Source organism: Mustela lutreola, chromosome 12, assembly GCF_030435805.1.
Source record: "Mustela lutreola isolate mMusLut2 chromosome 12, mMusLut2.pri, whole genome shotgun sequence".
NCBI classification, from domain to species: domain Eukaryota; kingdom Metazoa; phylum Chordata; class Mammalia; order Carnivora; family Mustelidae; genus Mustela; species Mustela lutreola.
In genome coordinates, this window is record NC_081301.1 from 72,151,985 (window position 1) to 72,167,323 (window position 15,339).

Genomic DNA, 15,339 nt, shown 5'->3' on the forward strand with positions numbered 1-15,339 from the left:
CTCTCTCTCTCTGCCTGCCTCTCTGCCTACTTGTGATCTCTCTCTGTCAAATAAATAAATAAAATCTTTAAAAAAAAAATAAAAAAAAATAAATGAGACTAATTCTTGGTAACGGGCTTGAAATAGATTTCTTTCTTAAATTATCTCCAAAAATTTTGAGTATAGTTGACATGCAACCTTGTGAGAGTTTTAGGGCGCGACGCAGGGACTGGACCAGTCCACAGACTATGCCAGGCTCAGCACACAAGTGTGGTGACTTCTGTCACCGCCCACTGTTACTACACTATGGATGATATTCCCTATGCTGTGTCTTTTTTTTTTTTTTTTTTAAGATTTTTATTTATTTGACAGACAGGGATCACAAGTAGGCAGAGAGGCAGGCAGAGAGAGAGGGAAGCAGGCTCCCTGCTGAGCAGACAGCCCGATGCGGGGCTCGATCCCAGGACCCTGGGACCATGACCTGAGCCGAAGCCAGAGGCTTTCACCCACTGAGCCATCCAGGAGCCCCTATGCTGTGTCTTTTATTCCTGCGACTTACTCCCTCCACAGCTGGAAAGTTCTAACTCCCACCCCCCTTCACCTATTTTGCCCATCCCCCCACTCCCCTTGAAATTGGTTTTTAATCTTTTAATTCCATTAAATAAATCATCTGTGTGACAGACTCAGATAATCCGCACACCATCCTAATGAAAAAAGCCAGCCATACACTGCCCTGCATCATTAATCAGGTAGTCCCTTCTCGAATCCTACCTTTAGGTCAGCTAAATTCCACTCCCTCTTCGTAAAACAAAGTTCCCAGGCAAAAGGGCAGTTTGTGTGATGGGTTCCACCTGCTCGGCCTCAGGAGTTGAGGGTGGGGGTTGTGAAGCAGACAATCTCACCACCCCCCAGTTCAAACTCTGAGCCCAGAGCAAAGCCCCTACTGCCAACCGGTGGGGAGGGGCTGGGGCCCTTCACAAACCACTGTTCCCGATCGATGCCCACTGGTTTCTGTGACGGGGTTCTTCTGAGACCCCCCCTCCCAGACTACTCCCCCCCCCCCCGTCCCCAGACTACTCCCCACTCACTGTGCCTTACTGGTGCTCCCACTGGAAGGCAAGGACTGGCCTTCAGGTGGGCCCAGAGTTTTCCTAAAGATTCCTACAGCACATAGGGAACTGGAGCCTGGTGTGAACAGGCATGTCCCAGCAGGGAAGCAGTAAGCTCTAAGTGGAGCCACCCCCTGCCCTGCCCCACCCCAAGGGAAGGAGAGACACAAGCTCCTTGTTCCCACCCAGGAGGCTGGGGCCGAAGCAACTTTTCAGGGAGCATTCTGCCCTTGGGATGTTTACCCTTTCGTGACAGCTCTGGAGAACTTTTCGAGTATTATAGAGCAGCAACCTTTTATGGGTCAGAGGCACTGAGAATATTTTTTTCCAGTCTATTTCACCTTTTAACTTTGTTCATGGAATTTTTTTGACAGAAAAGAAATTTTAGCTTCCATATTGTCAAGTAGATACACTTTCTTTAAAAACTCGTAGGGTTTCCTGTATGACCTAAAAGGTTTTCCAAAGCAGTACCAAGTTACTTTAAAAACTTTGTCAAGATATTGCAGATTTTTCTTCTTCTTCTTCTTTTGGACATTTAATAGGTTTAATCCACCTAGAATTTATTTTTGGGACTCTCAGTGAGTAGAATTCAATCTCATTTCATTCTAGAATATAGCCAGTTGTGTCAGATCACGGATGAAATCACATTTTCCCCAAAACATGAAACAACATCTTTGTTTTCTACTAAATTTCTGTAGATGTTGTGATTTACTTCTACACTCATTTACTCCACTTACTGATTTTTTAAATTTTGGATTAGCTACACAGTTTTTATAATATGTTATTTATTCTTCCACTGAATTTTTAAGATAAAAAACCCAGTCCAATTATCTCATTCCTGAAAGATGTATGCTGGAACTGCGTTAACTCTAAGAAGTGCCCCTGGCTTTTTTTTCAAATTTACTTATTTATGGAGGTGCCTATGTGACTCAGTCAGTTAAGCAGTTTCTGTGGCTCAGGTCACCGGTCCTGGAACCAAGCCCTGCATCAGGCTCCCTGCTCGGCGGGGAGCCTGCTTCTGCCCCTCCCCCTTGCTCATGCAAGCATGTGCACCCCTCCTCCCTCTCTCTCTGTCGGTCTTGAATAAATAAGCTCTTTTAAAAATAAATTTATTTATTTTAGAGAGGAAGAGAGCACATACACAAGGGCGGGGTTGGGGTTACAGAGGGAGAGAATCCTCCAGCAGACTCCAGGCTGAGCATGGAACCTGGTGTGCGGCTAGATCTCACGGCCCATGAGATCGAGACCTGAGCCAAAACCAAGTTTGGACGCTTAACCGACTGAGCCCCACAGATGCTTCTCTGCATTTTCTAAATATCGCACAGTAAGTCACTTCTGGGTGGTTTCTGTGATTTGTAAAAGGCCATGTTACTAAAACTGTCAGAATCTCATACACCCAAAGGTGACCCCATGTCCATAACCCCTCAGCTCCAGGCGCCCTCTTTGTTCTCACCCTTCCTTCCTCCCAGAGCAATGGGACACAAACACGGCCCTGTGACTGCCCCGTCCCGGGGCCCCTGAGGACTAAACCGAACCACGAGGACAGCACGAACAGGTCGGCTCTGGGGTGACCGCACGGTCTGGGCAAAGGTGGGCCTGCAGCCTCTCAGCTCACTCACCGACACAATCTGGCTCCGGATGTCTTGCAGGTGACTTCGAAGGACCTTCATGTCCTTAGAGCCTGAAGCGCCAGCATCCAGAACAAACAGCTTGTTTGAAATGTGAAGATCATTCCCAAACCTGAGGGAAGAGCAGCGGCCTCCTCAGGGTGCTGCAGTGCCCCCGGGAGTCAGGCTTCTGCTGGCCAGAAACCAGAACATTCTTGTGACCTTGCAAGGGCCATCCCTCCCTCGCGGTCTGCTGGCTTCTGTCACATAATGCAGGTGGGAGGGGTGGGGACCTGCATGCTCTGAGACCCGAGGATGGTGGCTGCTGAGGGACGAGGGGTGGTTCCAGTCCCACAAAGCAGCAGGCACACAGTATGGGAAGATTTCAGGTCACCTGACGCAGCACAGATGAGGCCTATGCCCGCCCCTTGCATGCTAAGAGGACGGAGGCCATCACAGGGTGACGGCGTAAGAGCAGACGATGGGCCTGACAGTCACACCTTCGATGGAAAATAGTAGTAGAGCCCTTTTTTTCCTATCAGGAGGACCACAGGAAATGTCTGCAGACGATCAATCGAGAATTCACATTACTGTCAGAGCTGCAGCTTCCCGATTTTTTTTGACAGATGCTATGTAAAAATGCATATTTCTACACTGTGACCCGTGCACACCCACACTGACTGATGAAACAGAAGTTCTCCAAAAACATGTGCCAGGAACCTCACGCTGGTATTTCCCCCTCCAGCCCCTCCTGCTTTCCAGATCAGGTCAGGACCCCCAAGTGATTGTCACGATCCCCTCAGGAGCGGCAACTTTGCCTTGAGCGATACTGCTCAGTGGTAAGAAGACCATCGTCAGAGGAAGCAAGAGCAAAAGCAACAACCACCACCAGAGCTCTTCATCAACACGGTGACCACAGTTGGTGACACTGCATTACACGACAGATGTTTGCTAAGGATTGAGCTTAAACATTTTTGGGGGAGAGACATTCTCAACAAAAAAATAAAAAAAGAAATAAGGAGAAGAGAAGGAGACATAATGATGGATGTGCTAACTAGCTAGACGGGCACTGGCCCCAGGGGGTGAGGAAAGCAATGCATGCTTTGTTGTTTTTTATCCCATGCTCTTTACTTCTGTTGCATCTGTTGTTTTCGATGTTTTGATACAAATAAAAACCATGCCACAGAAGCCAACCAAGCAAAGGAGAGCTCTGGTGTCCGTGAGCTCTGCGGGATGGCCCCGTCACCAGCGACGCCCTCACCTGTTCCTGATCTCCTTGAGCAAGGACGTGTCCTTGTCGTACCCGAACTCGCCTCCAGCCGGCCGAGGCACGTTCATGATGTCGGCGTGGGTGGCCACCAGGACCACATGCAGCGGGTTCTTCAGCTTGCCGCCGAAGGCTGGGGGCAGAAGGCAGGTGTTTCACAGGTGGGTCCTCCTTCCTGGCTGCCTTGAGTTCCCTGGGGGAGGGAGGCCGTGCTGGCCTCTGGGAGGTGCAGCCTGCCCGCCGTGTGGGTTTAGCCCGCGAAGGCCCCGGCCTGGCCAACATCAGGATGAGCCTGTTTGCTGGGCTCAGACCACAGAACACGAGGGAGCTTCTCAGCTCTCCCTCTGGGGGGCCCTGCTTGCATGGTGTGGGAAAATCAAACTCCGAGCAGGTGCACCCTTTACCAGACAAAGAAAGCCCTCCGAATGCAGCGACACCCAGAGATGGCTGAGAGGGCCTCCTGCGGTGCACACAGCCCACCAGCCTCTCCTTAGAGGAGGGTTTAGGAAGAAAACAGCCAAAAGAATGGGAAAGAAAGAAGAGTGGAGGTCCCCTGAGGAGGTTAAGTCCAATTATTTGATTATTCTATGAATTTCAAAGAACAAAATGGATAACCCAGTGCCCACCCTGGAAGGCTGCTCCTTTTTGTTTTGTACATGAAGGAACAAAAGTGTATTGGAGGCTGTCTTCTGCTCTAGGAATAGAGTTAACATAATACGTTCACACTCAATAGGGTCCCTTCCGTGCTTGAAGGAACCACACAACGAAGGAGGGCCCGTTTTGCCTCTTCATCATGAAGGTAGAGGCACAGAGACCATCAAAGGACGAATTCCACTTCCACCCAACAAAACTGACCACAGCTCTAGCGTGTAGGGAGAGAGTGACATGCAGTTCTCAAGGAATTGCTCGGACCTGGTCTCTGAGGCAGGAAAATGTGATCCTGTAATAACTCCCTGCGAACAAAGGGAGCGGCTGGGCCTCAGGAACTGTCCAGAGTGGGAATCTAGTCACGGGAAGGGGTGACCGGGTGTGGGGGAGTCTCACAGTTAGCCCCAAGCTGTGGATCCGCCCAGCGGGAAGGGTGCCCCCACACCGGGCCTGCTAGCTTACCGATGGGCTCTTCAACTGGCACGAGAGACTTCAGGAAATTCAGCCAGAAAATCACTTGGTTCAACTGGATCTCGTAGGGTTCTTCCAGACTGAAAACGATGACGTGGATGGACGTGGGATCGTTGGCGGCAAAGTAGTCGTAACAGCAGAAGTACACAGGATTGCCAGAGAATTCCCACACGCTGAAATCACCGACGCCTACAGAGAGAAGAGAGATGACTATCTGTACCACCACCAGCAAATGCCAACCACAGTTTTTTTTTTTTTTTTTTTTTTTTTAACAGTTTAGGGCCTGCTGAGGGAAGGAGTGGTGTCCATACCACCCAGCTGTTTATCCATACACTCCCGCCTTCCCCACAGGAATGACTCCTCACGAGGAAGGAGTCAGAGCCAACTGGTGGCTTTGCGCTCCCCATCAACAAACTCACACAGTCAGAGGACGTATGTGATAAGATTCCCTACCTTCAAATAAGTATAAATTCTTTTTGGAACATGACAGGGTATATATGATGTTGAATGTAAAAGTCACTAAGATATGTAATTTAATTTTGGTTAAATTACCAAATATAACCAAATTATTTATTTATTAATAAATGTAACAATATTATATTATTAATATTAATATCAATAATAATTCATTATATATTATAATATAATTATATATAATTATAATATAATATTAATAATAAATTTATTAAATAAATTTAAATTTGGTTATATTCACCTTCTTCAGGGGAGGAAGTGACCTGCTCAGGTAGGTCACCTGCACAGGTGAAAGATGCAATGGTTGATTAGCACAGTCTGCATCTGACGGCGGAGGAGGGAGCTGTGAGGAGGTGGGGCTCATACACTCAGCCAGCGTAGGGGGCAGTGGAAGGTTCAAGAAGGGTAGAAGGCTGTGTGGCCTAATGTTTGGGAGGCGCTGGCTCTCTCATATCTGAGTGGTGGGTACAGAGGGTTCTCTTAGAAGTGTCTGTGGGTGAGGCTCTGATTGTAGATCCTAGGGCACCTGGAACCTCTCAGGGACCTTCCAGATACAGGGGGCATCCCTAGCCCTACATGGCCACATCCCAGCAGGGCAGTGACCATCCACGCACTGGCCTCTGGGGTAAACAGGCAGGACCATTTATGTTGTAGGATTTCAAGCTCCCTTTCCCCAATTCTTCCCCTCGGTGCTAATTTTGGGCCAGAAATTCTGCAATCAACCGTTATTGAGGAAGATCCAAGGGCACTTTTGAAGCCTCGACTGGAGCGCAGGCAGCCCCGGGGACGGGACTCTCTAATCTGGCCACTGAGGCATTAGTATGAAGGGTTCCAGAGCACAGGCACAGGTCCTCTAGCACGGGGAGTACTGGGAGCCAGATCTGGGGTGGGGCAGGGGCTGTGAGAAGCCAGGTGAATGAGGGGTGCTGGGGACAGGCTGCCCCTCTCACAATACTAGGACACGAGCTCAGCTCCGGGACCACAGACAACACTCTGCTTTTAAAAAAGAAAATGTCCGTGGGCTTTAATTCTACGTCACTAGACCCAGTGGTTCTCCTAGTGGGGTTCCTGGACCAACAGCAGCAGCCTCATCTAACCTCGCCCCCCCCAACCTCCTGCAGCTCTGGGGGGCAGGATGGCAGTGTGAGTCTTCACAAGCCCCGCAGGAGACCTGCCTGCCCCCTGGAGATGAACAGTTCGAGGTGACACACACTGACGTCTACCATTCACGGGGTTCAGGGTAATCACAGAGCCGATGGGAAGATGCCCCCGACCGGCATTGTCCGAGTGCCTTCCCTGTGCTGGACACTGGAGCGCGGGCGCTGGAATCAGCGCATATGGTCCTCACAGATGGGTCTCAAAGAAACTGCTTTATCCCTGCTCTAAACTTCGTCTCCATGAGGCAGGGGATGGTGTTCAAGTGATGTGGGCCAACGGGGGGCCCGGGAGCTCCGGGGGCTGGGCAGGGGGTTGACACAGTGAATGCTGGAGAAATAACCTTCCCAGGGAACATGTGAAGTGTTGGAAATGTTTGAGGGCAAAGAACACATGGGAAATTTTGCCCATGGAGAGAATCGCCCGTGCCTGGGCTGCCTAGCGTCAGCCACCAGTGCAGATGTGGTCAAGGTTAACTCTTCTCACACCTGCGTTTATTAAACTGCCAGCTGGATAGTATTTTACAAGTTTTCTCATCCAAGTGGATGTTGGGCTCTGCCAAGAAAATGTATTGATTTACTCAACATTTATTAAGCGCCTACTGTGTGCTTGGGGTTCTGCTAGGTGCCCATGAGGACAGGGGGTTTAGTTTCACTCTTTACGGGTATGAACCAGCTGTGCTTCACGGGGTCACTCCCACGGTCACTCTGTGTGGCTTTTCCTCTGTCCTTGTGGGGCTGTGACAGACTTGGGGGACCGTTCCCTCAGGGGGAGGACTTACAGTCCAGGGAGAAGGGAGACAGGAGGTGCTCCCCAGTGGGGCGTGTGGGCCACTGTACCGTTCAGATAAGCATTCTGGATGTCAATGGCCTTAGTGGACTGGTCGTCGGCTGCACAGTGTGGGTGCTGGGGCGGGGCCACCAACACCTCCAGGGTCCCTCGCGTGAGTCCCGGCTCAAACATCATGCTACGGCTCCTCACGCTCACGTGCTCGCAGCCCGGGTACAGGTTGCTGATGCTCACGGACACTGCAAGTAGACAGGAGGGTGGTGAGAACAGGGCAGCCTGAGTGTCTGCTACCCCACTGCCTGGCCCGCGCCTTGTCCCTTCCCAGGACACTCTCGTCCCCACACCCTGCTGCTCTGGGCTGGCCCCGTGGGCCCCCAACGTGTGGGTCAGGGGTGCTGCCCTGATTCTTCCTGTCCGCTGCACCTCGCGCAGCCCTGGCCTGCACTGCTCAGTGACAGAGGTGGACCCCAGGGACTGACTCAGACCCCCCCCCCCCCCCGGCTCCAGCCCCCAGCGGCTTCACCCCGGGGGCTCCAGCTTTCTCAGGAACAGAGTATCTTTCTCTGGTCTTTCCGCCCCAGGGGAGGAAATGGCTTCCTCTGTCCCAGGCCTTGAACGCTTCACCGTCTCTGCGATGCTCCCCTGACTGTGCCCATGACACTGTCCTTCCATTAATGTCCCCACCAGGACCCTAAATGAGGCCGATGAAGCTGTCCCACTCTGGGCCGTGAGATTGTGTCAGGCTGACCGCAAAGAGATTCTACCCACTAGCAGGCCAGCTTGTCCCAGGCAGAGCGGACGGGATTTGGCAGGCACTCCTGAACCTCACTGAGTTCTCGTTAGGACAGCGTTTGTGTCCAGTATCATAAAAATGCTAATTTCACACCGAGACAGAGGCACCAGAGGGAAAACATTCATCGTTGCTAACTGCTGACCCCTAGTGGTGGGAAGCGGCAGGCCCGGTGGAGCAGCCCCCTGGGCACTCTGAGCAGAAATAGAGGGCCCCTGTGCTCCACTCTGGGGACCACAGGCCGCACCCCACCGCCCCACAGCACTGCTCCTGGACACCCGCTCCCTCCTCTGCTCTGGGTATGTCCTTCCTGCTGCAGCCCCACAAAGCCACAGCCATGACCCTCTGCTGGCCACAGAGCGAGTGTGGGTGTGGTCACCGGACAAGCCCCATGGGGAAGACCCCATGGCCCGGAGCAGGTGCACACGGAGTAGCCGGGATCCACACGTGCCCCCGCTCCTGCGTCCTGCCTGATGGCTCGGCCCTTCTCCCCCTGCGTCTTAGGAGCCGACAGAGCCAAGGGCCAGGAGTCTAAGGCAAACCCACGGCCTGCTGTCTGAGTGATATTCAGGTACTTACATGGATATTGATATCAGGGATGTGAGTCGGTGCACCCAGAGCTTCCAATTTTCCACAAAGAGCCCAATATCCAAATTTTTTGGTGACTGAGGTGTGAATGTCGGCAGCTAATCCTATTTTCCTCCCCCACACCCGCTCCTGCACACAACACACCGCGCCCAGGCCCCGGGTTTCAGCCTCTGCCTGAGGCAGACACGTTATGTCTCTGAGCCCCCACTTCTTCTCTCCGAAGTGGGTTATGACACAACCTCAAAATGTTGTGAGAATCCAGTGAGACGACATATGTGTGGGACCCGGATCCAGGTCAGCACAGACCATGTCAACCTCACACACCACTTTCCACGCCTCCCGGCTTCCAGGTTTTACTGTGGTTTCCCCAGAGACCAGCCACTTTGCCCGCTGGACATCCTTTTAGTGTCCCCTGGGCCTTCTCTCCTGTCCTTCCAGCATTTGTCACTTTCTTCAGTCTTATGAATCCCTGAGGGGATTTCCTTTTACACAAGTGACCACGGAGAGCAGAGCTCTGCCTCCTGAGAGAACAAGGCTGTCCGCTCCCCAGAGAATGGAGTACAGTTCGGCTCCTTCTGGTAGCAAAGCCAGCGTCCTCAGGGATGCTGGGAGACCAGGAGGATTCTGGAACGGACTCACATGGGACACAAGAGAGGGCAGTATTTACCTCCTAACAGTCCTGTCGGGGAAGCCGAGCCCCACCAACCTGCTATCCTGACAGAAATTTGTGGGTTCAGCCTGGAGACGCAGCTCTGAACCAAGGGTGGTCAAGAGAACAGAAGCAGCCTCCCTAGGAGACCCGCTGCGTCTCTGCTGAGCGTGGCTGGCGAGGCCTCTCTGGTCCAGAGCGGACATGGTCCTGCCAGAATCTTCTGTCACTGAGTCCCATGACCCAGTCTCTCTCGGCCTTGGCTGAAGGACGCCGCCACACTCGTGACCCTGGCTGATAACATGGCCTTCCTGAGCCACAGTTTATCAAGAATCTACTTCCAGATTCTTCCACATGTGGAAGATGAATGGAGACATTACTTCTGACGGATGAGGGTTGAGAAGGACATAAAATCTGTCTGTGGCTGGTTCAGTTTAGCTCAGGGGCTCCTGGGGCATAACCTTCATACCCAATGAGGATGTACAGAAATTCCAGCTCAGAGCTCTAAGTAGATCTCTTCGGCTCTCTCCCTTTGCCCCCCCCCTCACCCACACACTCGGCAACACTGACCCAGTCCACACACACAGGCTGAGCCTAATCATTAAGTGTGGAAGACTGCTGGCTTCAGAGAAGGTGAAACCATCCTGCGTCTCTAAACTGAGCCAAAATTATGGATGACCATGGCCAATGTGTGCCTGAAACCACCCTTACTACAGACGGACTTGTAGCATCCCTACTAAGCATAGCAGTCAGGCCTGTCACGAATTCCCAGCTGGGCAGGCCACTGGACCCCTCTAGGCTCCAGCAAAATGCTGGGTAGACGTCCTGGAGGCTGCTGTGTGGACTCAGTGAGGTGACACGCGAACCACATTTCGTCCAGTTCTGGGCATGCTGTATCCAGAAGATACTCCCGCTACGTGTAAGCTGCCCTGCACTCACGCTAACTGTGAATCTACTGTGGTTTTTGGAGCTTCACCTGGTTTCAAGTCCACTGCTGTTCAGAGAAAAGAAGCTGAAAGGGGCACGTAACTGTCAGTCAACGGTCCCTCAGCCCTGAAGAAGCTCCCCAGACACCCTCACCCATGAAGAGAGGGATCGCATGGAAACAAAACTTTACCGTCAGTGTTTTCAGCGAGGGGGATCTGACAGGACACCTTGTGAGGTCATGCAGAGGAAATGAATCCTTGCACAAATGGCGACACAGGAGCCTCTCTGGAGGGTTATATTCTTATCTTTGCAAAATGTAATTGCCTCACTTGGGATTTGGGAGAAACACAATCAGTGCCTAAGTGTTCTCTGCGGTGCTTCTCCCTGGGGCTGGCGGAGGTGGGGAAGGACAGGCACGCGGCCCTTCTGGACGTGGAACCACCCATAGCTGCATCTCGGCAGGTGGGGGGGTGGACAACAGCAAAGCCCGCCTCCCAGTCAGGCTCCACGTGAGTGGACGGACTGACCGTGACATCATTAGGGAGCCTTTCAAGACCACCAACCAGCGTTGAGATGCACAAGGATGAGTGCGAATTCTGTGGCTGTGTTCTTGAGTTACTGCGTGCACCCAGCGTTCCAAGAAGAAAGCCAAAGGGGGACAACTCATCCTGGACCAATGTACTATCCTGTGTACGATTTGGAACCTGAATCTGTCCATGTGAGTTTTATTTCCGAGGGCTGAGTCCCCTGGTCTGTGAAAGTTAGCCACGTGGCAGGAATGTTTTATTCTGTCCCACCGCATCTAAAATAAACTCATGTAAAATGCACACAACATACCGTTCACCATATTAACCCGTTCTGGTTACACTGGTCTGGTTTAGAGTAGAACACGACACCATTCTGTGATTGGCACATTTGCCGTTTGGACCTCTGTGTCTGTGACCATGATTTTAGGGAGGCCCTGACCTTGCTATTCCTGGGCGATTTGGGAGTACAGGCCAAGAAGCAAGTGCAAGTGCACACAGGAGCCAAAGCTGGGCTAGACACCTAGAGCCAACAGGGCAGTGAGATCCGGTCACCACGGGCCAGGGAACCAACACAAAGCCGCTAGTCACCCTAGACCTTGACACGGGACAGCACAAAAACCAGCACCTCGCACAGAGACAGGAGCCGGGGTGGAGGCTCCTACCTGCGGGCTTGGACGCCAGCGGGGAGGGCGGAAACCTGGTGGAGCTGGCAGAGGACAGTCTGGGCCGGCGTCTCCGGAAGAAGCTTCTCAGCAGCCCACACTTGAGCGATTCCACCAGCGTGGTTTTCCCGGAGCCCGAGTGGCCAAACAGCTTCAGTTTGATCCTGGATTGGAGGTTCTGCGTGGGTCGCAGCTGCTGGATGAAGAGTCCCCGGTGAGCGTCCTAAACACAGGTGCAGGGGGGCCAGTGAGTCACAGAACAAGAGAAGGCTCTGAGCAAATTGCCAGCGCGGATGCTCCCACTTTGGAACCCCCTTGCCGTGTCCTTCCCGATCGGGGATTTCTTTGTGAGGAGAAATTTTGTTTTTGCTTTTTAGAAGTATTATTTATCTATTTGACAGAGAGAACACAAGTAGCCAGAGCAGCAGGCAGAAGAGGGAGAAGGCTCTCTGCTGAGCAGGGAGCCGATGCGGGGCTTGATCCCAGGACCCTGGAATCATGACCTGAGCTGAAGGCAGATGCTTAAGCCACTGAGCCATCCAGGCGCCCCATGAGAAGTTTTAAGAGTTAGTGTCTTAGGAACTTTCACACGTGCCATGGAGTGTTAGTAACTGTGATCCTGTCGTGTACAGTACATCCCAGCACTCATTTTCTAACTGGAAGTTTGTATCTGGTCCACGATTCTTACCCATGGTGCACAGAGGTTTCGTAGTGTCCCATTGTAGCCACAAAAAAATTCACGTAAAGTGCAAGTAACATACAATTCCCTGTTTCAGCCATTTTAAAGAGAACTGAAGCTCCAAGGAGTTACTATATGTACGATGTGTGCAACCAGCCCGGCTCTCTGGTTCTGGAACATTCCATGATGTAAGGAAGCTGAGCCCATCAGCAGTCACTCCTCCCTCCCCGCCTGGCCCCTGACAACCACCCATCTGCTCGTGGTCGCCAGCATGTGCCCAGGTCTGTGGCATTTTGGTGCACAAGGAATTAGTTGGAGCTACTCCTGTGAGGTCGCTGATTACCAGGAAAAGCAGGGTTGGCCTGTCTGCCTGGCCAGGGCCATCTGCTGCTCTCTGCGTGGAGGGGTCCTGTTCCCCCGGCACCGTGACTGTACCAGATGCTGAGAAGGAGGGCATCACGAGGTACAAAGACAAAGAGTGTCAGGGCGAGGGCCTGATAACCATCCCCCTGTCCTCTCTCTCTCCCTACAGGGAGAAGCAGGAGAACTCACAGACTCACTCACTCCCTCACTTGTGAGCAGACATTTACGGAGGCCCCTGTGGGCTCCGCACAGTGTAGGGAACAGGAAGGTCCAGACCCAGTCCAGATCCGTGTCCTGGGGACACACAGGAGGTCCAGACCCGGCCCAGATCCATGTCCTGGGGACACACAGGTATGTAAACACTGACACCAAACACGGCAGTGCTTCTGCGGGGATGGTGTGGGCAGGGGTTCTGGGCACCCAGACAGCCCATCTCAAGGCTGCACAGTGAGGCGTCACTCCTCTGCCCCTGACTCCATCCAGCCTCACAGGCAGCCTCGTTATCCACCTCCAGCTCGATCCTGGCTCCAGAACAGACGCCCACTGGAGCTGTGGGGTACAGCCTCAGGGGGATTCCTTCCTCGACCTGGGATGGTCCCACTCTAACCAACCGACGTCCATGCATCCAGGGGACCCCTCCTGCTGGGATCTCTTCCAGAACATTCCTCCCCTGGAGGCTCTGGCTCACGTGGGGTTCTCCACTGTGACTCCACCAGACTATAGGGTGATGTGGGACAGTCTCCCCCTCTTGACTGGGAGCCAACTTGAGGGCAGAGACAGTGTCTCCAGCACCTGGCAGGGAGGTGCTCAATAAAGAGGTGTTCGAGAAATGACAGGACTCTGTGACCCTGCAGGAGCCTCTTGGAGGGAACTGCCCGCTCTTGGTCTCCTGGGACCTCAGGCCTGGCAGACACTGCACCCACTTCCAAACCTGGGGAAGGGGGTTTCCTGCTGCTGTCCTCCCGCTGAGCCATTGTGGCTTTCTCCACCAGCCACCCAGCAAGCTCGCCTGCCAGACAGCTCTGTTGAGGGCTCCCTGTCCTCCCCCATCTCGGTGTGGGACTGGAACCTTCCTTCTCCACGCCACAACACTGCCCCCTAGCGGGCATGGTGGAAATGGGCGGCGAATTTTTCAGTTGCTGATGTTGGGGGAGCTCCTGGATGCGGGTGCTGTGAGTTCAAATAGATTAATGGAAGTCCTGCACGGTAACCATTCCCTGGGTCCACGTGACCCCTGAGTGTCTGCTGAGCACTTTTATAAGAAAAAAACTTTGTTTATAATTATGTGACCTTAGAATTTAAAAGCATGTTTTGGAGAGCATTTTTTTTTTAAATTAACATATAATTTATTATTAGTCCCAGAGATACAAGTCTGTTAATCGTCAGGCTTACACACTTCACAGCACTCACCACAGTACATACCCTCCCCAATGTCCATAACCCAAACACCATCTTGGAGAGCATGGTTTAATAGTTACTGAGATTTCTGAGAATGCAGCTGTTTAATAAATTGGCAAAAATATTTAATCTTTCATGAACTCCTACCCTCACTTCTGCAGGGTCAGGTCAGCAGGTGGTCGCAGTGTCCACATGCCATCCCAGGCTCCAGGATGCATGGGCGTCTGCAGACATGGCCTTAGTGAGTGTGGAGGGATCCCCGTATCTGCCAATTTCACGATGTGCCCTTATGCCCTGGGCCCCAGCATTTACACATGGAAATATATCATTTCACTATAGATATTTCCTTTGATGTCTTTTTTCTGTTATAGGGAGAGCATTCCACTCACTAAAGCAACCTGTGCAGGGACTTGTCTCCTGTGAACTTCATTCAGGAGAGGAAAGGGGGCATCGCCAAGTGTGTGTTGCCGATGTTGGGTGGGCTGGGCCTGCAAACCTTGCCTTGTGCAGTGCTCTGTAGAGCATGAGGCTGTCCTTATTCTTGTTTCTCTTGTAGCCTCAAATCTCAATAGGTTCAGACACAAAGCACTGCATGGAGGGTGGGGGCTGAGGGGATCTTGCCAGCAATTACTCCGACTTCTGACCCAAGTCAGCACAGACGCTGGAGATGGTCTGTTCTGACGCAGGTACTCATCGGTGTGCTGCTGACCCGGCTGGAAGGAACGGGCACTCGCTGATTTTGACCTGATCCTGGATACTGTTGCAGATAAGTCCTTGACCCCCCCCCCCCCAAAGCAAATCTGCCTCCCCTCACTCTAGGTTAACCCTCAAGTTCAGCCTTTCCTCTCCTTTCCCTTTCCCTCAGGCCCGGCTCCCACCTCCCCCACACGGGAAGCATGTGAACTACAGTTACCCTGTCCTGTGACCATCACTGTTCACCATGAGCGTCTCACTGAGTAAGTCACAACACTCACCACATACTTTGCGACAACACACAGAGATCTTTGTGGGAAGCAGTGTCTCCTTCTCCTGGAACAGGGGAAAGGCAGAAAACCTGTTTCAGGCTGTAATCCAGCCACTGGGTCATGGGTGCACTGTGCAATTTTAATTGGCTTGTGGCCCTTTACTGCCTCGTGCCCTGTTGATCTTGGCACCTGACTTTAGTCACCATGTCTGTCCTGTGTATAGGATTGAGGGTATGTTTGTCCCCTCTACCTGAGCCCCTCAGGCCCTTGCATTCAGAGGAGACTAGAGGTA

General features: G+C 52.4%; 1 protein-coding gene across 9 annotated transcripts in view; it reads right to left on the reverse strand.

Annotated features, from left to right (window-relative positions):
• Positions 1 to 15,339, reverse strand: part of DAPK1 (death associated protein kinase 1) — a 172,312-nt gene that overhangs the window by 6,326 nt on the left and 150,647 nt on the right. For 8 of the 9 annotated variants that reach the window (XM_059142493.1, XM_059142490.1, XM_059142491.1 and 5 more), the window contains exons 20-24: positions 11,643 to 11,865; positions 7,550 to 7,738; positions 5,073 to 5,270; positions 3,957 to 4,095; positions 2,708 to 2,828 (exon numbers count right to left, since the gene is read on the reverse strand). In XM_059142493.1, coding sequence (XP_058998476.1) covers positions 2,708 to 2,828; positions 3,957 to 4,095; positions 5,073 to 5,270; positions 7,550 to 7,738; positions 11,643 to 11,865 — 870 coding nt within the window. Of the gene's footprint in view, positions 1 to 2,707; positions 2,829 to 3,956; positions 4,096 to 5,072; positions 5,271 to 7,549; positions 7,739 to 11,642; positions 11,866 to 15,056; positions 15,112 to 15,339 lie in introns of those variants that run through there. The other variant, XR_009346435.1, reaches the window with a different exon arrangement.